Consider the following 27,941-nt stretch of genomic DNA (forward strand, 5'->3'; position numbering starts at 1 on the left):
CCAGGATGAACTGAGGGTTGGAAGAGGGTGCAAGGAGAGACTGGACAGGGCTGGCAGGGTGGGCACCATTGGAAGGACCGACTGACCAGAGCAAATTCAGCACACAAGAACTGAGGCCAGATTCACAGATGTGCAGAAGTCAAGAAAAGACAGCAGAACCCAGGTGACAAAAGACAAACAAACTGAATATAACTATGACATTCCAAAATTACAGAAAACATTTTATTTTTCTTTGAATTTATGGAGAGGTATTTGTGGCATACTGCATGTAAGTAACCAAGTTTTTTACTAATTCTCCTTACTACTCATACTCTCATTAGATAACTGAGTTTATATTCATTTTCAGCAAATCTGCACAGAAGTATTGCCACAGGTATATTGAGCCTAATTTTTTCATAAAAATGACATATAAAATATTATCCTTCCCAACAATATACTAAAATTTTAGCAAGCTACTCATCTTTAAGATTGTATATGAAGTTCTACATTAACAACTTTAACAGTTAAGTAGATCTGAGATTATAAAGATAGAGTCAAAGTCAGAAAACAGATGTAAATGATTATAAAAGCTATAAGCATATATATCATTTAAGCTCATTATGAAGTATTCAGTGTATCTTTCATAATCATTCAGATCAATGAATCTAAACATTTTCACATCAATATGACTGGAGTTCAAAGAATATTCAGCTCTAAAAATAATAGTGTCTGTGCATGAAGCTTTTAGTTGTGGGGACAGGAGACAGAAAAACAGACCCCAAATATGTCTATGCCCTAATCCCCAGCACCTATGAATATATTACCTTATAGGCCAAAGGAAGTTTGCAGATATGATTAAAGGTACAGACTGTGGGATGGGGAGATTTACCTGGGTAATCTGAATTTTCACTGGGGGTCAAACCGAATCACATTGAGTTCTTAAAGCCCTGAACCTTCCCTGGATGAGAAATGAGACAAGAAAAGGAGAGATTCGAACAGTAAGGTGGGTCTGACACAGTTGTGGCTTTGAAGATGAACCAGGCACCACAAGTCAGAGCATGTGGCTGATACTTAGAAGCTGGGAAGGGCCCTCAGCTAACACCAGCAAATAAACAAATGTCTAAGTCCAGCAATCAAAAGGAACTGAATTCTGCCAACAAACAGAAGGAGTTTTAACATCAAGTAGATTACATGGTCTTGCATTTCTAACCAAATTTCTCATAGTGGCTAAATTATAAAAATTCATTTAAACTTCAGTTGAAGGACGTTATGGGAATAAATATCAGTTTGAAGGAATTAATAGTTATACTTTACATCCTTTAGGAGAATTTCCCTCAACTTCTCATTCTATCTAACCCACATAAAACAAATCTAGCAAAAAAAAAAAATTAGAATGAACTTATTACAGGTTCAGTCTATATGGAAAGTAAAACAATGTGGAAAGTCTCAGTGAGGCCTGTCACGCCTCCATGTGACCCAGGCCGTAAGGGCCATAAAGGGAATACAAAGATGTACCAAGGAAAGACAGGACAGGGTCCACCCACAGGGCAATATGCCTTTGGTTTCCAAAGCAGGGGGCAGACAAAGCAGAAATTGGATCCCTGCAGGAAAACGGTCAAAGTTATGGAGCAGAAACTGGTCCTTGTAAGAGATTAAGACCCTATACAAATCATATAAGAGCAGGAGGTAGAAGGTTCACAGACCTGGAAAGGTTTAGAATTCTGCAGAGTGGTCCAATGAGCCCTAGATGCAGCCCTGGAAAGAGGAACATATGTGTTGCTAAGGTTTCCTTGTACACAGACCAGGATGGTGAGGAGGCAATTCTGTCTGTAAGCACAAGTACGCTCCCCATCTTTCTAATTATCCACTGGAATGCACTCACCAGGAGTAGCCTGCAATGTTATTACTGGAAAGGACTCCTGATACCAAATTAGATGCTATTCAGATGCCTACACCCTGAAAATTCAACATTCGGAAAACAGAAATCTGAACATCAGCATTCTGAAAGTTGAACACTCCCTATGCCTTAAATGTAAATTTTTGTCCTTGTTTGGCATAATCTCTGTTCTTTTGGCAAAAGCCTTTTTGCAATAAAATACTAATGTATGGAATGACACACTGACAGATTCTGGATTCTGGGGGATTTTCTAGCCTATGAAGCCAAAATTCTTCATTTTATTTTATTCCTTCCTTTATTTTACTTAAATAGTATTTTTAAAATTCCTTTCTAAATTTTGATGGCAATATTAAATGGTGTTTTTAAAAAGCAGTATTTATGTATCATAAAACCACACTTCTAAAGTATATGCATTTATCTATGTTTATGTTCATCCTTGCTGGGAACATACATACTATAATGCTAAGAAAATAGTAAAGAATCAAAATTTTGCATTCTAAATATGAGAGTTAACATTCAAGGTTATTTTAAGATTCAAATATCTGAGCTTTGAACTGCATATAAACAAAACTAGAAAGTAGCCAACATATCAGATTTTCACCAACAATATCTGTTGCTTATATATATGCAAAGATTATTCTATGGGATTAATCTCACTCCACATACTTCTCACAAGTTTCACTATTCAGTATACCCATGTCACTTAGTACTTCGACACTGTTATAACAAAGAATTTCAATAGTAAATCTTGTTCAAAATCTTGATTCTTTCCTGAATTATGTGCTGAAGTGTCCATATAAACTAGTTCATTTTCCACTATGAAATTTCTGATGTGAAACCTAACTTTTCCTAAGTTGACCTTAGGATTGTTGTTCCAGCAGCATAAGAATATGAATGCTAAGTGCATGAGTCGTCAGTGAAGATCTGCTTTCATTTATGACAGCAATAAGTTTAATAGGGTGCTGCAGTCTTACTTGCCCTATAAGTGCTGCTGCATGAACAAATGATTTTGTGTGATTTTTCATGAATAATATCTCCAGCTTGATCTGCACTCCCTCAAGGGGCATTATCCACCAGTAAAGACTTGTCTCTCTATCAGAGGAAAAAGCAGATGAAGACTCTTCCACTTTCACTACAAAGTATGAGTTCTCCCACTTATATCATCAGATCATTGTATGAAACACTTTGCAACATAGATGACATGATACTGATTCTCTCTAGTATGAACTGCCTTAGATTCATGAAGTAATCAAGAGTAGTAAAGGTTCTAGCAGGTTGATTACAGTGTTCCCTCAATGTGAGAGTTCTCTTCTATGTCTAAAGATAACTCAAGGGCTGAAATCTCTTCCACATTCAAAATATTTATAGTATGAGTTCCCTCATGTAATCTAATCCCTCAACAATGAACCTTTTCACATATACGTCATTCATAGGGTTTTGTGCCAGTTTGAGTTCTCTCATGTTGTCTAAGTTTAGAAAAATCAACTATGATATCTACATAGATGATATCATTATGGTATCTCTTCAGTATGAGTCCTCTCATGTTTTCTAGGCTAGAATAATGGGTAAAGATTTTCTGACATAGATGACATCCACAAGGTTTCTCTTCAGAGTCTTCTCATGTTCTCTCAGGTTAGAAGAGTTAAGTGAAGGCTTTCCCACATAGATGAAATTAGTAGGGTATCTCTCCAGTATGAGTTCTCTCATGTCATCTAAGGCCAGAATAATGGGTGAAAACTTTCCCACATAGAAAACAGTCAAAAGGTTTCTCTCCAGTGTGACTTTTCTCATGTTTTCTAATGCTAGAATAATAGGAGAAAACTTTCCCACATAGATGACACTGATAAGGCTTCTCTCCAGTGTGAGTCCTTTCATGGTTTCTAAGGTTAGAAGAGAGAGTGAAGACTTTACCACATACATGACATTCAAAAGGTTTCTCTCCAGTGTGAGTCCTCTGGTGTTCTTTTACATGAGAAGAGTAAGTGAAGGCTTTTCCACACAGATGACATTCATAAGGTTTCTCTCTAGTGTGCAATCTCTCATGTTGTCTAAGGTTTGAAATGTCGCTGAATGCTTTCCCACATAAATGGCATTTGTGTGGTTTCTCTCCTGTGTGAGTTCTCTCGTGTAGACTAAGCTTAGAAATTTTTTTGAAGGCCTTCCCACATAGATGACATTCATACAGTTTCACTATAGTGTGGTTTCTCTCATGTTTTCTAAAGTTAGAACAATGGGTGAAAACTTTCCCACATAGATGACACTGATAAGGTTTCTCTCCAGTGTGAGTTCTGTTGTGTGTGCTAAGCTTAGAAATTTTATCAAAGGCTTTCCCACATAGATGGCATTCATATAGTTTCACTATAGTGTGGCTTGTCTCATGTTTTCTAAAGCTAGGATAATGGGTGAAAACTTTCCCCCATAGATGACATTGATAAGCTTTCTCTCTAGTGTGAGTTATTTCATGATTTCTCAGGTTAGAACAGAAAGTGAAGGCTTTCCCACATAGATGACACTGATAAGGTTTCTCTCCAGTGTGAGTTCTCTCATGATCTCTTAGGGAAGAACAGGAAGTGAAGGCTTTCCCACATAGATGACATTCATAAGGTTTCTCTCCAGTGTGAATTCTCTCATGTATAGTAAGGTTAGAAATTCTATTGAAGACTTTCCCACATAGATGGCATTGATATAGTTTCTCTCCAGTGTGACTTCTCTCATGCTGTCTAAGGCTAGAATAATGGATGAAGACATGTTGAGACACTCTGGAACTGTGAGTGAAGTCCTTGGGAAATTCACTACATGTAATGCCATTCTTTTGCGTATGAGAGTTGTGTTTCTAGGAAGTAGATAAGAGACCATAAAAGGGTTGTCCATCAAAATCCATTCATATATATATATGAACTCTAGACTAATCATTCAGTGATAGTCTCCAATTAAAATCTTTGCCATGTTAGTTACATACCATATCAATCTCCTGCATGCAGAGATATTCTCTTTTGTAGCATCCCAATTGCAGAGCTATCTCTTCAATTTTGAAGACTTTCTAATGTTTCAAATTAGGTATATGAGCCATGTTTATGCAATTGTGTTTTCATAAAAACCCAGGGGATACTATTGTGTTCAAATTATTTTTTCTCTAAATTCAAACCTTCATAGACTGTTTTTGGTTAGGCACTTAAAACAAATTACTTACAATTAAATGACTGCACTGAATTCCTAATTTATTACACTCCCAGGTTAATCAGGGTTAACACCCACTAAGCTTACCAATGACATGATGGATAAATGGGTATATCCTGCAGATATCTTGCATGGATAGCACTTCTTGTTCTTTAAGACCATTCTCCTTGCCTGAAACAATGGAAAAATCCGTTATGTGCTAGACAAGCATTACAGAAATGAAAATGTTGAAAACTCCCACATGGCCTAATAATTCTTTCAAATATCACACTTATTTGGGAAAGAATATCAAATTAAGGAATATTTGAGACAACAGAAAACTTCTAACGTTGACAATTAGAAAAGATTTATAAGATTGAAATACAAAAAAATTATTTTTAAAATAGTACACTGGGGAGGTAAAGAGAGGGAAAGTTATTGAAAAGGTGGACCATTGAAACTTTAAATCCAATGGTACATAAATATCCACTTCCCCAAAGCCACAGACACTTAAATACAGATTGATAAGTAAATGGAATAATGACCACACCTGAGGAAAAATTTCCCCTACATCAACATCTACATTTCAGAAAATATCACTTACTGCTCATCATGAAGCACAGGTTCCTAGAGCTCACCTGAATTCTGGGATTGGAAAAATCTAATTCCTTCTCTCCACAATTCCTCTCCTTCCTCCAACTGGGAACCTACATCTGCTTTATAGACCTGATGTCCTGGTTGTGGGAAAGATAAATGAAATTTTCAGTTCTGTGCAGTTAAGCCCTTGAGTTTGTGCCCACATACAGTGAGGACTTCTGATTGGTGATGCCAAAGTTCAAAGATATACTTCAGAATTGTCCATATTTTTAGACAATGAGATATTCTACATTACTATAATAATTTATTATTTTAAAAAAGAATCCAATAACATGAGCTTCCCTAGAACAGTTTATGTGGAAAAGGATATCCCTATTGTTTTTCCTACTATAGCCTGAATCCACACCAAATCCCTAGAGGAGAATAATTGTTTAGGACATATTTAACTCACTTATTTGTTGTTTCAGAAAATATTCATTGATTTTCCAGCACTGCTCTGTGTGTTGTACCTCGGGCAGAATAAAAACATGAAATTTACATTCAAGAAGATCACATTCTAGTGGGTTGTCAAGCTAGATGTACAATTAAAGAAACAAATTTATTGTAGGTAATTGTACATGTTATAAAATAATGTGAATTATATTATACAAGCTTAAAAATAAAATAGAAAATAAAAAAAATAGGGACAAGCTGTTTTAGAGACTTCTTGTGAAAACAGAGGAATGGATAGATATGTAAGTTTGAAAGACTCACCCACTGAAACCAGATGATTGATATTCTCCAGCATCACATCTCTGAACAGCTTTCTCTGGGGTATGTCCAGCAGGGCCCACTCTTCCTGAGTGAAGTCTATAACTACATCTCTCAAGCTCACTAACTCCTAAAACATCACAGACATTTGGGTTCAGAGAGGGCCATCTCTACCTACGTCCAGAGTAGAATGTCTGAGAGGATAGCACTGAGAAACCACAAATTGAGTTTGAATTTCAAGTCAGATCATGCTCAATGCTGAATGGTCAACCTGCCTTCCCAGAAACACACACATATACTAAATATTTAAAACTTCACTATAGAAGTGTATCAGAAGACGTGGTATGATATAACCTGGAAATTTCCTAATAAACTGGTTATTATAACTTACATTTGCATTAAAGCATTCATAACTAAAATACCATATTCCACCAATTTCAAGTAAATTTACAGACTTATCATTCCCCGAGATGAGTTTAGTTTCCTGTCAATCATGAAATCATTTTTCAACCTTTTACAAGGTTTGAAAGATCAAATAAACTTATGTACAAAGTGCTTCCTAACTAAACCTATGTCATAGGTATATTATTCATTAGGATGGCAAAGAACTTTGCAACAAAGTCCACAACACTACAGAACTAAATGAGCACCATGCAGAACTTGGGATCAGTATGTGCTGCCTTAATCAACTCTACAAAATTTGGGGGTTCATCTAACATGTAAGTACAGACAGTTCAGCAGCCACAGCACAGACCCCAAGACTGCCTAATGAAGGATGCTCCTATCCTGATCATCCCAGGGATATGAGACCTTCCAATCTGAACTTTACATGGGATCTACATATATTCATGTTCATTATTTCTCATGTATCTTCACCTCCTCTTTGTGTTCAAGAGTACAAGAAGCCTCTTGATCCATTTTCAACTTTCCAATTCTTCAACCATTTTCACAGGTCATGAATTGAAGTCGACATACCCTACTCTTTCTCCTGAATATATGCCAAAATTAAAGAAACTATATTTCTTATAATTATTTCCATTTATAATGTCTGAATAAAGTTTGTCTACAAAATTGGAAATTGGGCAATTGCGGATGTGGGTAACAAGAATTTCAGTTACTTTTTTTCAAAAAAGTAATCAAAATTTGCTAAGATATATATCAATACTTAAAAAAATTAGAAATTGGGGAAAGTAAATGATTCCTCTTTCCTTCTACTACCTAACCCTCACTTTTACTGCTCTCAACAATGCAAAGCCCTGCATGCTAGCACTTGTGGCACTGTACTGACTGAAGTTACCTAATGAAACATTAGCCTCCCTACTAACTGGAAACTTCTGCTCTTACTCATTTCTATCACCTATGTTCACTGCATGTCAAAGCCAATTGCAGGCATTAACATGAACAATGAATGTGTTATTTCTCCAATGAAGAAATGAGCTGGATGAAAAAAACCCTCTCCGATTTCTCCAGTGAATACAGAGCCTTAATGGAATCTGGAACAAATTTGTGTAATGTTGGTAAGAAGATTACATATTGGTGAACCCCTAACTTATCATCACTATCCCAGAAGACTGGATAAACTTAACTGTAGCTCAGATCCTTAAATATCTCCTAAATGAGTTTAGAATATCCATACCCATTTGCTGACAACACAGGGTAATTCCAATAGAAAGAAGAATTCCATACTCACCAGTGGTTGCATTGTCAATGGCTCAGCTGACAACTGTCTTCTTCTAGATTTTCACTCAAAACCAGAGAAGCACTAAGTGAACACAGCTGAAAACAGAGAAGGAGGCTATGAGACTCTGGTAGTGTTGCCAATTTCCAGACACACCTGTCATAAATCTAAACCCTTCCTAGTCCAATCAGCAGGAACAGGAAGTGTGCTCCAAGAGAAATAAGGGAAGAACCCCTCTTTCCTAAAGTCAAGAGTAAGAAGGTCTTGTCCGTAGATGCAAGTGTCTATTTCTGAACAGTCAATTCAACTCCATTGGTCAGTATATCTATCCTTATGTCAGTACCATGGTGTTTTGTTTTTTTCCATCTCTTTAAGTAACTTTTCCCCTTATTTGAAAATATGACATGCTTTTGCAAACAAACTTTGGAAAATACAAAGAATTCTACAAAAGAAAGAACCAGTGTTCACAATCCTGCCTATTAGGAGGGCCTACTGTTAATATTTTGTTAACATTTCCTTCCCATCTCTTTTTTTTTAATTCAATTTTATTTAGATATATTCACATAACATATAATCCTTCAAGGTGTACAATCAGTTCACAGTATCATCTTATAGTTGTGCATTCATCACCACAATTAATCTTTGAATATCTTCATTACTCCAAAAGAGAAAATAAAAATTAAAATAAAAAAGAATACCCAAAACATTCCATTCCCCTTCTCCCCCATTGTTGATTTACTTTTTAATTAAATTCAGTTTCATTGAGGTATATTCACATCCCATACAATAATCTATGTTGTACAATCATTTACTCTGTACTTGTCTCCAATTTTCAGACCTACCTGTCATAAATCTAAACCCTTCCTAGTCCAATCAACAGGAACAGGAAGTGTGCTCCAAGAGAAATGAGGAAAGAACCCCTATATCCCAAGGTCGAGAGTAAGAAGGTCTTGGCCATAGGCGAGAGTCTATTTCTGAACACCCAATTCTATTCCATCAGTTGGTACATCTATCCTTATGCCAGTACCATGCTGTTTTGACCACTGTAGCTTTGTAATATGTTTCAAAGTCAGATAGTGTGAGACTTCCCACTTTGTTCCTCTTTCGCAAGATATTTTTGGTTAGATATTTCGGCATGGAATTACTGACTGCCCAGGGGGTGTGCCTACACCTATGTCTTTGCATTCTAAGACAAAAAACCCTACCAAGAGGCAAGCCCAATTGTTAGAATTTGTAGGGCTGTACACCCCTCCCATGGAGCCCAGGCAAGTAAGGCACCAAATGAAGAACATTTCCCTATCCCCATAGTGTGGCAAGAACCAGCATGGACCAGTCCAAGACACCCAGAGAGGGCAACCTGGAAGGCAACCTTGTCACGGTACCATGTGGTGACTTTGCTCAATGTACCTTCCCAATATTTTTCTGTCTCCCTGTGGAGGCAAAAAACAGCTGTGGCCAGAATGGTGTCAGGCCACAAAATTTATTAACAGTTTAATGAGACAATAAGATTTCATCTCATATAGTAATTCACTTCAGCTCTGACTGCAGTTCCACAACTGTCCTAGAGAACCCCCTGGTGGCTCACCAAGGAAGCATCCCTCAGCTCTACTGAGTCTCCTGTAGGTGAAGTGAGGGGCCAGCTCATGGGTGCCTCCTGGATGGGAAGCCTGTCATCATGCAGGGACTCCCAAGAACAAATCAGATGTTCCCTGCAGGGAGGAGTAAAGAGTTCACATCCCAGAGGGATACATCGCCATATAAATCACCCAAGTGTGTCAGGCATGGAAAGTGTCAAGAGGAAATAATAAAGCAGGAATGGGTGGGCTTCCAGGGCACCAGTGACTTGGACCACTTCAACTCCGCACCAGGGGCAGGATCAAAAGCCACTTCTAGGCAACAGAGCCAAGGCAGAAACATGAGGTAAGGTGTATACGCCCCCTTCCCTGAACTCACCTGCAAGTGCTTCAAGCCTGTCCTCTGAGCTTCCCCCTCTGCTCCTTACCCCATCGCAGCCATCATCCCAATGTCACTGACTTGGTGAATGTGCCTTCTCTCATTTTTCTCTCACTACCCCTCTGTCCCACACATTTCTTGCCCTCTCCCACTCTGATTTATCTCAGTTCTTTCTTTGGCCTCAGCTCTCTTCTTTCCTCTTCACCTCTTTATGTCCATGTTCCTGCCTTCAGTTTCTCTGCTCTGGAACTGTAGGAATCGTGACCATCCTCACCAGGTGCACTGCTTATCCTACCCCCTCCACTCTCTCCTCATTCCCTTCCAATCCTACATGCTCCACAATGACCACCACCTCCACTAGCCTCAGTTCTCTGTGCAGCAGGGTTCAACCCTCCCCCACCAGCCTCTCTCCTTCTGCCCTGCTCCCATTGAGGCCTACCTGGCCTCTCAGCTCAGCTCCACCCATCCGTTCAGATCAAGCCCCAAACATCTCTTGCCCCATTCATTGCCTTGACATCCCTGGCATCTCTACCATTCTGCAACTGCAGCACCCTCAGCCCATGCTCTCCCTGAGCCACTATAGACCACTGATGCCCATGCCCACTCAAAGGATGCACAGATGTCCCCAGACAACTTGGGGATCACTCCTTCTCCTGCCTATTTCCCCTCCCACAAATTGGCCCCATGTCACCTGAGTTCACCTGTCACAGGCTTACCTCACTAAGGCTGGGGCCCTTGGCTGAGTTCCTTTACCTGGGATTCTGCACCCTGCTCTACCCCACAATGCTCTCAGGGTGTCTGCTTGCATCAGTTTATCCCTGACTCTTTCTTCTTCCCTTCCCTTTCTCTTCATTTACCCCACCCAAACCTCCCATCAGGATCCCACCGTTTTGCGTCTTATCCCTCTCCTTCACCCCAGTTTACCCCATGGTCTATGTGGGTCTCCCTTCCTCACTCCCCTACCCATGCCACCACCTATTCCTCCCCCTTCAATTCTTTGTCCTTGCCCTGGTGCTCCCGCCTCCACCTGCATGCCTTCCATTTGTTCATGACCTCAGTCCCCTTGTTAGACCCTCCCGGCCTCCCTCCTAAAGTGCTCCCCACCTTTGGGGACTCTCTTCTCTTCTTCTCCATCCTGCTCCTCTCCATTTCTTCTGCTCTGTCCAGTGCTGATTCCTCCTCCTCTCTCCTCCATCCTCCCACCTCAGTTTCCCTCCACAGTCTGCCGTGTGTGTGCCAGACACAGCCAGTTATCCTGCAATCAGGAAGAAAGCATAAGCATGTCAATGGGTGTGAAGACTGTAGCCCCCAAAAGAGGCCAGGAGCCTATACAACCCCAACACTGTGCTTCCCTCTCCTCAGCCTCACTGGCCGGAGCCTCCGTGCACGGGAAACTAAGGGCCCAGCACAGACACAGTCACAAGCACCTTTTCTTTGCTCCATTCACTCAGGTCAGTACCTCATCAGGGCACATCTCTTCTCCAACCACACTTCCCACCACTGGCACATACACGAGCACCAGAGGGACCCAGTGCTTGTGTGCACGGATCAGACAAATGGAAACTGGTGGAGCCAAAAACTTAACAAGAAAGAGAGAAAACTTTAACTTGCTTGCATGTCTCTGGATTTAATAAGTGGTCACCCATGATCATTATTAACAATCAAATATTATTAGTATTTTTATGTTTACAGTATACTTTTTATATTATGTGGGAAGGAAAGGATTGAAAACTTACAAGAATTTATATACAAATTTAGGTATTCATCTAACTTTTAAGCTTCAGTTTAATTATTCCTTTCTCCACTAATTCACAAGAACCTTAAAAATGCAAAAACATTTCTGTTTCTACTTAGAGAAAAAGAACTCTTTAAAATCAAAGAATACTTTTAAAAATATATTGTTTTATCAAGTACACACTTCCAATTGGGTGTAACATTTAGGGACACCACATGCAACACTATTTCTTGAAAACGATACCTATCATTTCATTATTAAAATGAGAAGAACACACAACTTAAGCCTAGTGTGAAGGTACCTCAGTTATCTAAATATTTAAGCAGAGCAAGCTAGAACTAAGAACTTGAGGTAGAATATATTTTTATAAAAGGCAAATATTTTTAAAAACAAAATAAAGCTAAAGATTTCTTATTAACTTTGCTAAGTATGCTGCTGCTAACATTATCAGATGAAGGTTGGGTGAATTTAGATGAAATATGGGGAATGACTGTATTTCTGTAACCCTTTTATTCACAATCACTGTGCTTACAAAAATGCATGGTTTGCAAAATGACAAAATGTGGCCACAGGAAGAAAATCCAGTGAGTTCAAAGATTGTTCTCCAGAGGAAGAGTGCTTAGTCCAGCTTCCAGTCACACATTCTCTGCCTTTGTCTGTTTTACAAATTGAATTCCAATTGTTTAATTTCAAGAGCTTAAAGCCATTGTTCTTATACTCTTCCAACTTTCTTATCAGGTAAGTAACCCATGCAGAGAGAGGTTCAGTAGTTATCTCCTGTCCCATGTGCAAAACATGAAGCAGAACAGGGCCTAGAGCCAAGTGCTCTTGCACTGATCTACTCATCTTAAACCAGGGAAAAATTGGTAATGGAAAAATATCACTTGAAATTATGATTATATGGAATTTTATGCAACCTTAAATGAAGTTCCTTGCTTCAAGAGACCTTTTAGCTCAGAAAAAAAACAAAGAAATAAAATTATATGCCATGCCAAATCTATATTCATTTGCTTATAATTTTTGCAGGTTGTGATTCTGACAAGAACAAATGAGTTGTTCCTTATAACTTGATTCTATAGAGAAGCGTACTGTATCAGCACAGCCATTTACTATATAATGCCGCTTTCGTCATAATTACCGAACACATACATTGTGTGCAAGAAATTTGCTGAAAATAAATGTGGCAAAATTCAATTCCCCAAATACAGAAAATTTCCACTTACCAAACTAATTTTTGTCAATCATAAGTGATTTTCAAGGCAATTTCTATTTGGATGGGTTGATTTTTAACACCATTAAGGCTAGACAGGAAAGTTTAGTTGACCAGTTTACATTTGTTTAGTGGAACAATTTAAAAGATTGTTATTTGTTGACTGGCAGAGTCGTTTAGTGTTCCATTGAATATAGTATTTATCTATAAACATGTACTCTGTCATTAGTATCCCAAATTAAGTTATTAACTGACATAGAAAATGATACACAAATCACAAAATGAACCTCATAAACAAAATCACAAAACCACATAAACAAAATAAAAAGCAAACATTGGACTGGCAGTTGAAAGAATAGGTTCAGGAAAACTACTCAGACAGTGCTTTGCTATCACCAAGAAGAAAGAATCCCCATTCTAGAGAAATTTCTATGAAAATATTCAGTAGTTAATGAAACCAAGAAATTCTGATTGACCAGAGATTCTGACTGAGGAGATTTCAAAGAATACAAAATCAGGGCAACACGGGATTCCAATATACATTGTGGATACCATAGTTATGTAGAATCTTCGGTGTTAAAGGGATGCCATAGAAAAATGTGACTAGGTACAGGAACTTTATTTCACTTAATTCAAATAATCACTAATATATATTTTATTTCTTACTAGAAATCTTTAAATCCTCCATTTTCTCCATTCATATGAGCCAGTTTAGGAGATGTACACATGCTTCCAACCTCACTCCTCCCCCTTCTAATACCACAGATATGATCTTCTGTTTCTCAAATGGTCTCTGAGAAAAACCTTTTTAACCTTCAGGATTCACAAAAGCCAATCTTCTACGTGAAGAAAATTTGATGAAGTTTTTATGCTTGCCCAGATTTTGTCCACAAAAGTCAAATTTCCATTTTTTAAAAAACTTATTGTGGTGTCATATTTATGACAAAATTTCTCATGTTAACCATTTTTTTTTTGGCTCTTAAATAGTTTTTATTAATTTCATTTGGAGAAATTTTGCTCTGCTGAAGAAAGAGCAACTGGAGTTTTTTTTTTTTTTTTAATTCAGTTTTATTGATATATTCATATACCGTACAATCAACTGTTCACAGTACCATCATATAGTTGTGCATTCATCACCCCAATCTATTTTTTTAAGTTCAGTTTTATTGAAATATATTCACATACCATACAATCATCCATGGTATACAATCAACTGTTCACAGTATGATCATATAGTTATGCGTTCATCACCACAATCTATTTCTGAACATTTTCCTTACCTCAGAAAGAATCAGAATAAGAATAAAAAATAAAAGTGAAAAAAGAACACCCAAACCATACCCCCCATCCCATCCTATTTGTCATTTAGTTTTTATCCCCATTTTTCTACTCATCCATCCATACACTAGATAAAAGGGGTGTGATCTACAAGGTTTTCACAATCACACTGTCACCCCTTGTAATCTACATTATTATATAATCATCTTCAGGAGTCCAGACTGCTGGGTTGGAGTTTGGTAGTTTCAGGTATTTACTTCTAGCTATTCCAATACATTAAAACCTAAGAGGCGTTATCTATATGGTGCATAAGAATGTCCACCACAGTGACCTCTCGACTCCATTTGAAATCTCTCAGCCACTGAAACATCTCGTCTCATTTTGCATCCCTCTTTTGGTCAAGAAGATATCCTCAATCCCACAATGCTGGGTCCAGATTCATCCCTGGGAGTCATATCCTGCATTGCCAGGGAGATCTACACCCCTGGGAGTTGGGTCCCACGTAGGGACATTCTCCAGTTCCTGAGTGTTTTCTTCTGCCTCTTGAGGTCTGCCATTGTATGTTTCCATTGAGTCTTTTGTCTCGGGTTGTGCTTTCCATTTACATTGATTCTGCCAGTTATTTTTTCGAACTTTTGATTTCTACCTTACATACGCCCAGTGTTTTCATTATACGCTTCATCTATTTGTCATTTCTTCCCTAAACTTTTTGAATTGATTTAGCATTACTTGTTTCAATTCCTGTATCTCAGATGAAGTGTAAGTCTGACTGGGCCATAACTTTGTTTTTCTTAATGTTGGTTGTAATTTTCTGTTCTCTAGGCATCTGTCTTCCTTGCTTACCCCTATCAGGTTTCCCCAGACCATAAAAGGCTCAGGTCCCAGAAGGAAGAAATATTCAGTATGGTTTCCCTGATGGTCTGTGTTAGAGGATTGACACAGCACATAACGCCTCAAGCTACTGTGCTTTTCTGCTCAGCAGGTGGTGCCTGTCAGCTTGTGGCTCCTGACTGGTGTAAGGAGGTGTGGACCATGCCTGTTTTCTCCAGGCTCTGGGGTCTTGTTCTGAATGGAAGGCCAGTAGTACAACTTGGCACCACTTTCTTCCTCTTAGGGAAGATACGCCCCCAAGGGAGTTCTCATCTGCATATAAATATTCTTTGTCTCTTTGACTCTGCTATCTCCACCCTTGTCTCTGTCAGAGTGCTATGAGCTGAAAACGGCTGAGACTTTCTCTACTGCACAGCACTGTGAGCTGAAAATGGCTCTGAGGCTTTCTCCACTGAGCTGCCCAGGTTGAAAGAGAGAGATAGTGACAGAAAGCCCCCTTTCAGGGTCAGTCCATGGCACCCAGTTTCACTCTTGGCCAGAAATAGCACCTGGTCCTCTGGGCTACCCCTCCCGAGCCAAGGTCAGTTGTAGCTAAAAGCCTGTCTGCTTGTCGGGGATTTGCAGCTTACATTGATCAGTCCAAGTTTGGCAATTAAAACCCCAGCTGGAGCAGGACTGAGATATATTCGCTTGTTCAGAGAGTACTGCTGTCTATCACAGTGAGGCTTTGCAGTGCAGGCTGCTGTGGGGGAGGGGGCTCCTGGTTCAGATCCGTAGTTTCTACTCACAGATTCCATGCCGCAATCTCAGGTATTCTTCCCAATCCAGGTTGGTGCACAATGTGTGGACAGTCACAGTTGTCCCCCAGCAGTTATTCCGGATCATTTCTAGTTGTTCCGGGTTATTCGTTGCTCCAGGGGGAATAACTAACTTCCACTCCTCTCTATGCCTCCATCTTCTTCTGTCTTCCTCCATTGTGGCCTTCATTCCCATAAGTTCTGCCATTTGTTTTTTTAAGTTTACAAATTCTTCTTTATGGGCACCCAGCGTCTTCTTTATATCCTTCATCTCTTTTGCCATATCTCCCTCAGATCAGTGAACTGATTTAGATTTGTTTGAACAACTTTAATTAGCTCTTCCATCAGTTCATTCAACTGATTTAGCATTAGTTGCCTCAACCCCTGTACCACAGTTGAACTCTTAGTTTGTTCCTTTGGCTGGTACATATTTTCGTGTTCCCTGGTATGGCTCATTATCTTAAGTTGTTTAGGAATGTGATTTTCCTGTTTAGTTTATTCTGGAGCTTGTTTTCACTATTTTACTTAGGGGTTTCTTGGTTGGCTTTGTTCTCTGACCTTTGTTGTTCAGTTCAACTTATTCTAGACCTCTAACTTCGGTTCTATTTAGTTGATCAGAATTTTTCGCATCTTGTTTTGCTGTTTCTTGCCATGCCTCTATGTAGCCTTTTTGTGAGAGGGTCTCCTCAGATATGGCAGACCCTAGTCAGGTTTTCCCAGTCTAGAGAGGCCCAGGTCTTACAAGGAGGATATGGAGTTTCCCTGAGAATGAGACCTTCCTGTGAGGCCTCTAGACTCAGTCTTTTCCCTATCCTGTCCAGCAGGTGGCACTTGCCAGCCTGCAGTTCCCCTCCTGTGCAAGGAGTAAAACTGCCTTTAATTCTCTGCAGACTCCGAGCCTATTGGGGGGCACGGCTGACTGAAGCTGGAATCTGAATTCCAGCCCCTGGGGTCTGAGTTCCCAGAAGGAGGGCTGCCAATTGAGCTGGAGCTCCCTCCACTCTCCCAATCCTAGGAATTCCACTTGTCTCCCAAGGGCACTATTCCCTTCTCCCCTCTCCTCTTTGGGGCAACTCCAGCTTAATTCCTTGGTCACCCTGAGTTGCAAATTAAAGACTGGGGTGGAGACTTTCTTCAGAAGTCAATCTGAAATTCAAAGAAGTTCTGGGTACTCCATCTCCCCCCAAGACTAGCCTAGACTTTCAACTTGGGCTGCCTGATAGAAAATAACCACATATATTACTTTTCAATTTAAAAAAAACAAAGAAAAAAAATGAAGTCCCTTTTTAAAGCCTTTCCCCAGCCTGGAAGTTTTGTCAGTGTCAGAATAGAGTATTTAAAGATGCACTTTGGGATATTATCTGGATAATTACTTTCCAACACCTTTAATTCCTCCCTTGCTTGGGGCTAAGGAAGTGTAAAAAGATACAGAGTCACTGAGAAAGGAGAAGTGACAAAATGTAGGAACAAAAAAAGAAAAAAAAGCGTTTTTGGAGCCAAGGAATCGGTGCCCACTTTTATGTGCCCCCTATTCCCAGAGCCCAGCCCTTCTCTAGCACACTCAGCTCCAAAAAATTAGTTAATTAATTTGTTAATTAATTCTGCAGTTAAGGCTCCCTTCTTGTTCACAGAAGATTTTTGTTTTTTTTTTCCTTTCAGGCAGCCAGCTGCAAGACAGTCTGTGGGATCTGGGAGGGGAGGGGCACCAGACCCCTGGTTGGGTGAACTTGTAAAGTTTGCTGTGATCTCAGTTTTCCACCGGTTCCAAACTTGTGTACCATGTGTGACTGGTCACTGGAGACTCCGAAAACACTGTTTCATACAGTGCCTGTGTAATTACCAGCTGCCAAAGAGGAAACACTAAATTTCACACCTCACCACTCCGCCATCTTGCCTATTTCACTAGTTTTAACTGCTTCCTCTAAGATTCTAGGTCTGTGCTTGCAATATCGTAAGGACTAGCCACATGTGGCTGTTAAATTTACACTGATGTTAAAAATCAAATAAAACTAATAGTTCAGCTCCTCAGTATCATCAGCCAAAAATTTCAAGAGCTCAGGAGTCACATGTGACCAGTGGCTTCTGTAATGGACTGTGCAGAGAAAGAGGCAGTGATAGAACATTATCTCCATTGCAGAGAGCACTAGTGGGCATTTTCATCTGCATCTTGGTTATTTCCTCTATTTATAAATAATTTTTTGCTTCTATTAATTGTCATCTATACCTTCCCTCAAATGCTGTTTTCATTGCATTTCTTTCAACTTCTTAATGTTTGTATATTGTTTAATTAGCATTTTCCACAATATAAGACAAAGAATTACCCTATGATATTGGTTTAGTTTTTTATTTTATTTTATTTTTCTCTCTTTCAGGAAGGGCTGCTTTTACATATAAATTTCTTGGATAATTGTGGAAACCATTCTATCTTTGACATTACTAAATTTCTTTGTATACACAGGTTATTGAATAACAAGAAGGACTGGGCTTTGCAACTCAGCAAATAAATTAATTAGGCTCCCCTTTACGTAGATGACTCCCAGGAATGAGCTTGGCTCTGGCATCAAGGGATTGAAGATGACTTCTTGACCAACAGAAGGAAAAGAAAGGTAACAAACTAAGGTTACAGTGGCTAAGAGATTTCTAACAGAGTCGTGAGACTATCCTGGAGGTTACTCTTATGTAAGCTCCAGCTAGATATTCCAAATGGCCACAGTATGCCAAGCCATAACTAACGTTAGTCCCAAAACACCTAGGTCCCTATCTGAGATTCTATAAACATTTCACTAAATTTATCAATCAGAAACTTAAACCCACTAGAGTGTTCCTGTGCCAGACATGTCTTAAAGCCCAGGGTCAACAGCCTCTATAGGGGCAACCCAATGCACCCTCTTTCCCCATAATGTCAACACCCCTTTTCAATATTAACAAGTTAACGTGGTCACTGACCAAACATACCTGAAGATTGAGAAAGTGATTAAATGAGAGGAAGGGGTAGCAACAGACAAGACAGGATTTACCAAAGATTACAAATACTGAATATTTATATATATTTATTTTTAGATGCTAGGGTATTAAAATAGCTACAAGGAAATAACTGAAACGGAGGAACCGAAACCCATAACATTCTTTGAAATTTGCTCTACAGCTATTAATTAAATTGTATTTGAAAGTTATCACCTTTCTGTATATATATTTCACAATAAGGAAATAACTTAAATTGTGGAACTGTAACCCATAATATTCTTTGAAATTTGCTAACTACTCATTAAATCTAACTGAAAGTTATCACTGTTACGTATATATGTTAAATTTCCCAATGAAAATGAATTTTTAAAAAATTGGGTTTTGATATATAACCTAAAATGAAATGGTAGGCTTACAATTTATAGTTTGAGTTATTACTTTGTTCATATTAATACTATTTGATGGTATGGCATGGTTGGTCTTTGCTTTTCTATCTGTGTATTGCTAGAATGTAAGAGGCAAGGAAGCAAGAACATTTCTTTTTGTTCAACCGTCCATTTATCTTTGTAATACCTGGATTAGTGTCTAGCCCATGCTGGGATGTGAGAAGACCCAATTAACATCTCTGTAATCCACTGCATTACTGAATAAAAGGAAGACAAATGACATGTTAATGGGCATCAGAAATCAGATTTTTTTTCTTCACAGAGATATTAGGTGACATGGTTTCAGTGTTTGGAAACAAGGAGATGCCCAGTCCACACAGAACAGGAAGTGCTGGGCAATGGCAAGCCTGCTTCTGCATGGCAATGAAGGCTTTTATATATCAAAACAACACTGAAGGTGCAGAATACCAGTTTCCTGGTGGCTCTTTAAGAGATAGGGAGGGAAAGTGTAAGCAGAGCACTCACCCATCCTAAACGCACCAAGGACTTAAGTCACTACTTTCACTTTGCTGAGAATCTGTACCATATTTTTTTGTACTATAGATTTTTGAATGAATGGATGCATGAATGATAGGGCAGCATTAAAAACTTTGTTACATCTCAATATCGACTGTGTAGGTATATTCCTTGTAACACATTTAATCTCCATTTTAAGACACAGGTCCTATTGATTCCATACTGCAGTCTTTGAAATGAGTTTGATTTGACTTCCTTCACTTAATATATGTCATTGTCCCAATCTGCATTTGACCATATAAATTATTTTAATTCATCTATAAGTAGCACCTACATACAAGAATTCTCTAAGTCCATCTCTTGCTGTGATAGTTGAGAAGTAATTTATGTGTTTATGATATTTATAAGGGTCATATTTAGATTCCCTGAAGGCTTGGTTGGCATTCTCCAGTACCTCATCCAGTTGGGGAAACCCTTCCCATATTTGGCTTCTGCTTTTTTTCTTTTCCTTTTTTTTTTTTTTTTTGAAATAAATTCAAAGTTATAGGAACAGTTGCAAAAAGAATACTAACCCCATACACAGAATTCCATCATACCCTGACCCCCCCTCCCCCGATAGCCCAATCCACCAACTTTAACATGCTGTCACATCGCTATTTCTTTCCCTCCCTATCATCCGTCATCTATTGCTCTGTCTTCTGAACATATGAGGGCTAGCTGCACACACCCTTGAACAAACACTATAATTCACATATACACTTCCCATGAACAAGAACATTCTTTTATGCAATCCCATTAAGAGCAGCTAAGAAGTACAAGAGAATCAACAATGACACAAAGTTTACATTCTATATTTCCTTTTCCTTATGTCTCAACTGTGTCCCTTTGAGCCTCCTGTCCTCCATCCTCCAATCCCATCCAGGCTCATCCTTGGCAATCAATTGTCATCTATTTAGACTGTCTTTTTTTTTTTTTTCAATTGTGGAAACATATATACAGCCTAAATCTTCTCATTCCACCCCCTCCCTAGCCTTCCATTGGTGGGATTAATCACATTTAGAACGTTGTAATGCTCTTTCCCACCATCCATTACTAGAAATTTCCCTTCACCTCAAACAGCAACCCTATACTCATTTCATAACTCCCCATTGCCCCTACCCCGATTTCTCATAAACCACACTCTGCTTTTCATCTCTATGGTTATATTCTCTGATAATTTCTTTGTGTTTACTGTGGGGCTTAAAATTAACCTCTTAAATCCATAACAATCTTGTTTTCCTTTGATACCACCTTCATTTCAATAGGACACATAACCTATGTTCCTATATTCCTCCATTCCAACTTTACATAGTTGTCTAAAATTACATATTTTACATTGAGTTCAAAACCATTGATTTGTCATTAGAGTTTGTGTATTTTATATCGTGTAGGAAGTAGATAGTGGAATTACAGTTCAAAAATTATTGACTTCTATTTGTATTCCACTGTCGTTGGAGAATGTGCTTTGAGTATATAGAATTTTTTTTTTTTTTATTTCTTGAGGCTTGTTTTATGTCCCAGCTTATGGTCCCTTCTGGAGAAAGATCCGTGATCACTAGAGAAAAATGAGCGTCCTGGTGATTTGGGATGTAAGGTACTGTAAGTGTCTGTTAAAATTCTCTATATCTCTTTCTCCTTTCTGTTGTTTCTCTGTTGGTAGCGCTTCCTTTAGAATCTGAAGTAGGGCAGGTCTTTTATTGGCAAAGTCTCTCAGCATTTGTTTGTGAAAAATTTAAGCTCTCCCTCAAATTTGAAGGAGAGTTTTGCTGGATAAAGTATTCTTGGTTGGAAATCTTTCTCTCTCAGAATTTTAAATATGTCATGCCACTGCCTTTTTGCCTCCATGGTGGCCGCTGAGTAGTCACAACTTAGTCTTACATTTGTTTCCTTTGTATGTGGTGAATTGCTTTTCTCTTGCTGCTTTCAGAACTTGCTCCTCTTCAGTAGCTGACAGTCTGATCAGAATATGTCTCAGAGTGGGTTTATTTGGATTTATTCTATTTGGAGTTCGCTGGGAATTTATGCTTTGTGTATTTATATTGTGTAGAAGGTTGGGGAAGTTTTCACCAACAATTTCTTTGAATACTCCTTCTAGACCTTTACCCTTCTCTTCCCCTTCTGGGACACCAATGGGTCTTAAGTTTGCACGTTTTATTTTATCTATTGTATCCCTGAGATCCATTTCAATTTTTTTGATTTTTTTCTCCATTCTTTCTTTAGTTCTTTCATTTTCTGTTCTGTGGGCTTCTAGGACACTGAGATGTTGTTCAGGTTTCTCTAGTCTTGTGTTGTGAATATCCAGGGTCTTTTTAATTTGGCCAACAGTTTCTTTTATTTCCATAAGATCTTCTATTTTTTTTATTTACTCTTGCAATGTCTTCTTTATGCTCTTCTAGGGTCTTCTTTATGTGGCCTATATCCTGGGCCATGGTCTTCTTGATGTCCTTTAAATCCTTTGCCATGTTTTCATTCCTCTATTGTAGTTCTTTGATTAATTCTGCCAAGTACTGAGTCTCTTCTGATATCTTGATTTGTGTGTTTGGAGTTGGATTCCCCATATCGTCTGGTTTTACTCATATGCATTAAGATTTTCTGCTGTTTTTGGCCTCTTGGCATTTGCTTTGCTTGATAGGGTTCTTTCAAGTTGTAAAAAAGAAGATACCAATCTAATTTTTCAGAAACAGTTTGGTGACATGCACTTTCTCTAACTAACCAGCAGATGGTGTCTGTAAGTCACCAGTACCCCTCAAGTCAGTTCTCAACCTTGTTCCCACGGTGGGTGGGGAAATGATTCTTGTGGGGTTCAGTTGGATAACTCAGATTGGGTGTGTTGCTGGAGCCGTCCGCCCTGAATGTGGGGCGTGTGTACGGGTGGCCAGGGAGGAAGGGCAGCTTTAATATTCAAATCCCCCAAGTTCCTGGTGATTCAAGGCCGCCACAAGAGTCTAAGCCTTCATTTCAGTTCAGCCCCAGACCCTCTCTCTCGCTGTCCCACAAACCACCGGACTTGGCGTAGTGTCCCTGGGTTCTCCGAGCGGGTCCCCCTCCCAGCCGTGATCCTCCAGGAGCTCTGCTGAGGGAATGCCGTGCTACGTCACCAGTGCGCGCCATCCTCAAGGGAAGCCCCGGGCTGCCAGGCGTGCAGCGGCGCTCTCCGCCTGGTGTAAAGATGGCTGAACGGGGCGTCTCAACCCCCGCCCCCCCCCTCGCACAGTTCCTCCTTCCCAGCTCCGGGACAACTGGCGGGGCTCTGGGCTGTGGGCACGGCCCTGGGCAGGAGTTGATCCAGCCCTCCGGGGGCCAGCTGTGAGCCGCGGTGTTTCTTTCATCTTCCGGCTCTCCCTTCTGTGCCCCCGGCCCCAAGGGTATCTGCAGCGGACTGTCCTCCAGGCCAGACACCGAGGGGCCAGCCCAGCCCCCTCTTGCTGTGTTTTACAGCATGGTTCCCACTTTCACAACTGCAGCCGCTCCTGGGTTTTTCCCTTTTTATTTTTTTCAAAAGAGCCAGTCGGTCTCCAAATGCTAAACCCTGGCTTCCCCTCACCGCCACGCAACTGCGGGTCTTCCAGCCAGCTTACTCACTCATTTCAGAATGCAGACTCCTGGTTTCACCAACTATATGGCCGCTGTGATACTAGCAGACCTTCTCCAGCTGGCGCATCGCTGTAACCGGTATTCTGGGTCACTTTCTGGTTTTTACCTAGTGTTTTTCACGGAGGTGTTTTTTTGCCCTGTCTCACCTAGCCGCCATCTTAGTTTCTCCCTGAGGCTATATCTTTATCCTTTGAATTACAGATAGTGTGAGGGAAATCTGTTCAATAATTTTTATTTTTAGATTCCATTATCAACACACACAGAGTGAGCATTCCAAAACTCTAAAATTAAATTTCTCAGGTTTTAATTTTTACTGCATTATATCATAAAATTTTCATATCATTTACTTTGTTATCTTTACTAATAACACTGATTTTATCAGTTTGGGATCTGTTTTCCATAGCTTTCAGATAAATCTACTCAACTTAAAAGATTTTACTTATTTCTTTTACCTTCTGCTCTAGAGTGTCATCTTTGTATAGATGTAATATTTAGAAATGCCTGTTTTCCTTTCTTTTATATCTCAATAGGTATCTTATCTGAGATGGCTCTCTTCTGCTTTTTCATTAAATTTTAGAACTCTGCCAATTTTCCCTTTACCTTAAAATCTCTTACTCCTATTCCTGTATCTCTATTTGGAAGTCCTATGTAGTAATGTATTTACGATTTTTTTCACCAATTCAGTCAAATAGTATTTTTACTCTTATTTTTAGAGAAGTTTTGAGTTTATAGAAAAATGATGCATAAAATACAGTTTCCAGATAGTATCCTACTAGTGCGATACAGCTGTTACAATTCAAGAAAGAAAATTTTTATTTTTATAAATTTTTATAATTGTTATTAACCATAGTCCATTGTTTACAATCAGCTTCTCTGTTTGTGTTGCTCACTCTTATGTTTTAATTGTTTTTATAGAATTTTTATTCTACTAACATATATACAAACAAAAATCCTCATTTTAATAACCTTTACATATATAATGCAGGGCAGTTAATTACATTCACAATGTGCTACCACCACCACCATCCATTACCAAACTTTACAATCAATCCAAATAAAAACTCTGTACAATTTAATCATTAACTCCCCATATCCTATCCCCACCCCAGCCCCTGGTAACCTATATTCAAGGTTCTCACTCTATGAATTTGTTATTCTAATTATTTCCTATCACTGGCATCATACAATATTTGTTATTTTGTGTCTGGCTTACGTCACTAAACACGATATTTCATCTATGTTGTGGCATTTGTCTGAACTTCATTCCATTCACAGCTGAATAATATATCATCGTATGTCGATACCACATTTAGTTTACCCATTAATCAGCTGATACTAGGACTGCTTCCACCTTTTGGCAATTTTGAATAATGACACCATGAACACAGATGTGGAAATATCTGAGTTCATACTTTCAGGTCTTTAGCGTATATACCTAGAAGTGGGATTGCTGGGTCATATGGTAATTTTAAACCTTACTTAATGAGGAACCAACAAACTGTCTTCCACAGCAACTGCACCATTTTATACTTCAACTAACAATGAATGTTTCTATTTTTTCACCTCATCTTTAATCTCATAATTTTCTTTCCTTTTTAATAGCACTCACTGTAGTGAGTGAGAAATTGTATCTTGATGTGGTTTTGATTTTCATTTCCCTAACAGCTAGTGATGTTGAGAATCTTTTCAGGTACTTTTTGTCCATTGGTATATACTCTTCGGAGAAATGTATATTCAAGTCTTGTCCATTTTTTCAACAACCATCTTTTTATTGTTGAGTTGTAAGATTTCTCTATATATTCTGGATATTAAACCCTTCTTGGTTATGTGGTTTCCAAATATTTTCTCCCATTGAGTAAGTTGTCTTTTCACTTTCAGGATAAAGTACTTCAATGCACAAAAGCTTTTTAATTTTGATAAGATCCCATTTATCTATTTTTTTCTTTTGTGGCTTGTGCTTTGGGTGTAAAGTGTAAGAAATCATTGCATAACACAAAATCCTGAAGATGTTTCCCTACATTTTCTTCTAGCAGTTTTATAGTCCTGCTTCTTGTATCGGGTCTTTGATCCATTTTGACTTAATTTTTATATATGCTATGAGGATAGTGGTCCCCCTTCATTCCTTTGCACATGGATATCCAGTTCTCTCAGCACAATGTGTTAATGAGACTATTCTTTCCAAATTTAAAGGAATTGGTGGCCTTTTCAAACATCAACTGGAAAGAAGACACTAAGAAAGAGAAGCAACAGAATCAGGACTTCAAGAACTCTAGATGTTAGATATATTAGACAGAGACTGTAAAATACCTGTAGTTATTATGCTCTATGACATAAAAGATAAAATGTTGACAGTGAAACGGGAAGTTTACAAAATGAGAAAACAGAGTAAAACAATACACACACACACACACACACACACACACAAATGAATGCCAAGACAACTGAAATAGAATAATGCAACGAATAGGAAAAAAAACAGAATAGAACTCAAAGTAAAAAATAAACTCACACATTTATGTTCAACTGTGTTTCACAGAGAAACCAAAACCATTCAATGAGGAAATAACAGTCTATTCAACAAATAATACTGGGACAATATAGCCACAAGCAAAAGAATGATATTGGACCCATACTTCACAGCATATAGAGATATAAACTCAAAAAGGATCAAAGACTTAAAACTAAAACTATAAAACTCTTAGAAGAAACCACAGGAGTAAATCTTTATTGCCTTGGGTTTAGAAAAGGATTTTTTGATATGACACCAAAAGCATGAGCAACAAAAGAAAAAACACAGATAAATAAGTCAACCAAAAATTTAAATTTTGTGCTGTGAAGACGCTATCGATACAGTGAAAACACGAGCCACAGAATGGGACAAAACATATGCAAGTCATACATCTGTTAAAGGAGTTGAACCTAGAATATACAGACAACAATCAACAAACTGGCGAAGAAACTGAACAGACATTTCTCAAAGGGAGACTAACAAATGGCTCCCAAGGATATAAAAACACGCCCAGCATTACAAATCAACAAGGAAATGCAAACCAAAACCATAACGCGAAGGGGGGCGCGCGGGCCGCGGGGCGAGGGAGGCCGGGGAGGCCCCGCAGGCCGGACCCGCGCCAGACTCCCGCCCCCGCCGCGGCCATGGCGTCCCCGCGGGCGCCCACCCCCTACGCAATGCGGGTGTGCGGGCCGCCCGGGGCCCCGCCGCGCCCCCAGCCCGGCCGTGTCCGCGAAGGGCACCCGGCGCTCACCTGCGTGACTAGGCCGCATGCCGCCCCCGCCGCCGACCCCGCTTTGGACCGCCAGCGCCGGCCGGGGTCGCCTCTCCGTCCCGCTCACAGGCTGTTCCTGCCGCGGGGACCGCCCGCAGCCACTGCCGCCGCCGAGGTGGCTGGACTCCGCCGCGGGACTGCAGAACACCCTGGCAGCCGCTGCCAGCACGCTGACGTCAGCGCGGGTCCGCCCCCAGCTCGCTGACGTCACCGCGCCCGGCACCCGCCACCCGACGTGCGCGCTCCGCCAGGCGCCGGGCGCGACCTGGCTTCGGAGTCCGATGGCGGTCGGAGAATGTTGAGTACCTTCTGGATTCTAATTTTGCACACTCGGCAATTTGTGGAAGATGATCAGAAATGAAAAAAGAATAAGATGGCCTATCCTGGAGAATGATCCCCGTGCACTAGAGTAAGATGTTCTTGGGGACGGTGGCCGTTGAGGTTCAACCACCTCGGAAGGCAGTTTGGCCCTATGTGCTGTGGTTGAAGCTCTGCCCATCCCACCGTCCAGCAACTCCAGTCCCCGGAAACTCGCACACAGGCCCCGGGACCCACCGGTAAGGAGATTCAGAGCAGCGCCACCCTGAAACAGCAGGCGCCCCCCGAGCGTGGAGTGGACGATTCTTACAAGCAACGCGGTAATGAAATGATCCTTACAGGCGCGACGTGGAGTCACACACGCAAGACACCAAGGGCGGACGTTTAGATTCCATTTCTACGACAAAATAAACTCAGATTTAGAGGAAAATAAAACTATAAAGACACTGAAGCACGTGATTCCCATTGGAATTCAGGGTCCCTGAGGAGTGACAGGAAGTAAAGTGCAGAAAGTAAGATGCAGAAAAGGCTCAAAACGATATACTGGTACATAGACGGTAAGTTTTATATCATTGTTACATATCTTGTACTTCATAACTGTTTAAGGTGATTACATAAATGAATAGCTTTATTTTTAGGAAGTGTACACGGAAATACTGTGTTTGAGGAGCATGATGCATATAACCTACTCTAAAATATTTAGAAAATGATAGATAAATGGATAGATAGAATGCTTTGGTAAATGTAGGAAAATGTTAAAATTTGTGCATATGTGTATCGCGGGAGTGGTATATATTGGAGTGCTCTGTATGAAGTTTTATTATTTTATTTTTGCAATTGCCCCTGTAAATTTGAAATAATTTCAAAATAAAAAATTTGAAAGGAAAAAAATATATATATAAATGAAAGGGCATTAAAATGCTATACTACAAAAACTCACACACAAATGCAGGCAGTAATGGAGGAATTAAGAAATGAA

The 27,941-nt window shown here is 39.6% G+C and overlaps 2 protein-coding genes across 10 annotated transcripts in view; one reads left to right on the forward strand and one right to left on the reverse strand.

Moving 5' to 3' along the window:
- Window positions 1-208: 208 nt before the first annotated feature.
- On the reverse strand, window positions 209-26,869 carry LOC119516833 (zinc finger protein 596-like). 5 transcript variants are annotated; one of them, XM_037813309.1, is made up of 8 exons: window positions 26,624-26,823; window positions 11,115-11,265; window positions 8,070-8,155; window positions 6,383-6,509; window positions 6,081-6,138; window positions 5,671-5,766; window positions 5,141-5,224; window positions 209-4,709 (listed from the first exon to the last, which is right to left on the reverse strand). In XM_037813309.1, the coding sequence occupies exons 7-8, from the start codon at window positions 5,213-5,215 to the stop codon at window positions 3,585-3,587; spliced, it is 1,200 nt and encodes a 399-aa protein (XP_037669237.1). In that variant the 5' UTR covers window positions 5,216-5,224; window positions 5,671-5,766; window positions 6,081-6,138; window positions 6,383-6,509; window positions 8,070-8,155; window positions 11,115-11,265; window positions 26,624-26,823; the 3' UTR covers window positions 209-3,584. The 5 variants fall into 5 exon arrangements, with proteins under 5 accessions (XP_037669237.1, XP_037669238.1, XP_037669236.1 ...); XM_037813310.1 differs by lacking the exon at window positions 5,671-5,766 and having other exon boundaries at window positions 26,624-26,824; XM_037813312.1 differs by lacking the exon at window positions 6,081-6,138 and having other exon boundaries at window positions 4,653-4,709; window positions 26,624-26,869.
- LOC119516834 (atherin-like) overlaps window positions 26,462-27,941 on the forward strand; it is a 187,467-nt gene continuing 185,987 nt past the window's right edge. For 4 of the 5 annotated variants that reach the window (XM_037813317.1, XM_037813316.1, XM_037813318.1 and 1 more), the window contains exon 1: window positions 26,462-27,519. In XM_037813317.1, coding sequence (XP_037669245.1) covers window positions 26,514-26,849 — 336 coding nt within the window. In that variant the 5' untranslated portion in view covers window positions 26,462-26,513 and the 3' untranslated portion in view covers window positions 26,850-27,519. The remainder of the gene's footprint in view (window positions 27,520-27,941) is intronic. The other variant, XM_037813314.1, reaches the window with a different exon arrangement.

The sequence above is a fragment of the Choloepus didactylus genome, chromosome 20 (genome assembly GCF_015220235.1).
Source record: "Choloepus didactylus isolate mChoDid1 chromosome 20, mChoDid1.pri, whole genome shotgun sequence".
NCBI classification, from domain to species: domain Eukaryota; kingdom Metazoa; phylum Chordata; class Mammalia; order Pilosa; family Megalonychidae; genus Choloepus; species Choloepus didactylus.

Excerpts from the sequence above, each read along its gene's own strand:
- LOC119516833 (XM_037813308.1), bottom strand. Across the intron at positions 4,710-5,140 it reads ATTTATCCATCATGTCATTG|AAACACAACTCTCATACGCA; the intron begins GTAAGCTTAGTG and ends TCTACTTCCTAG.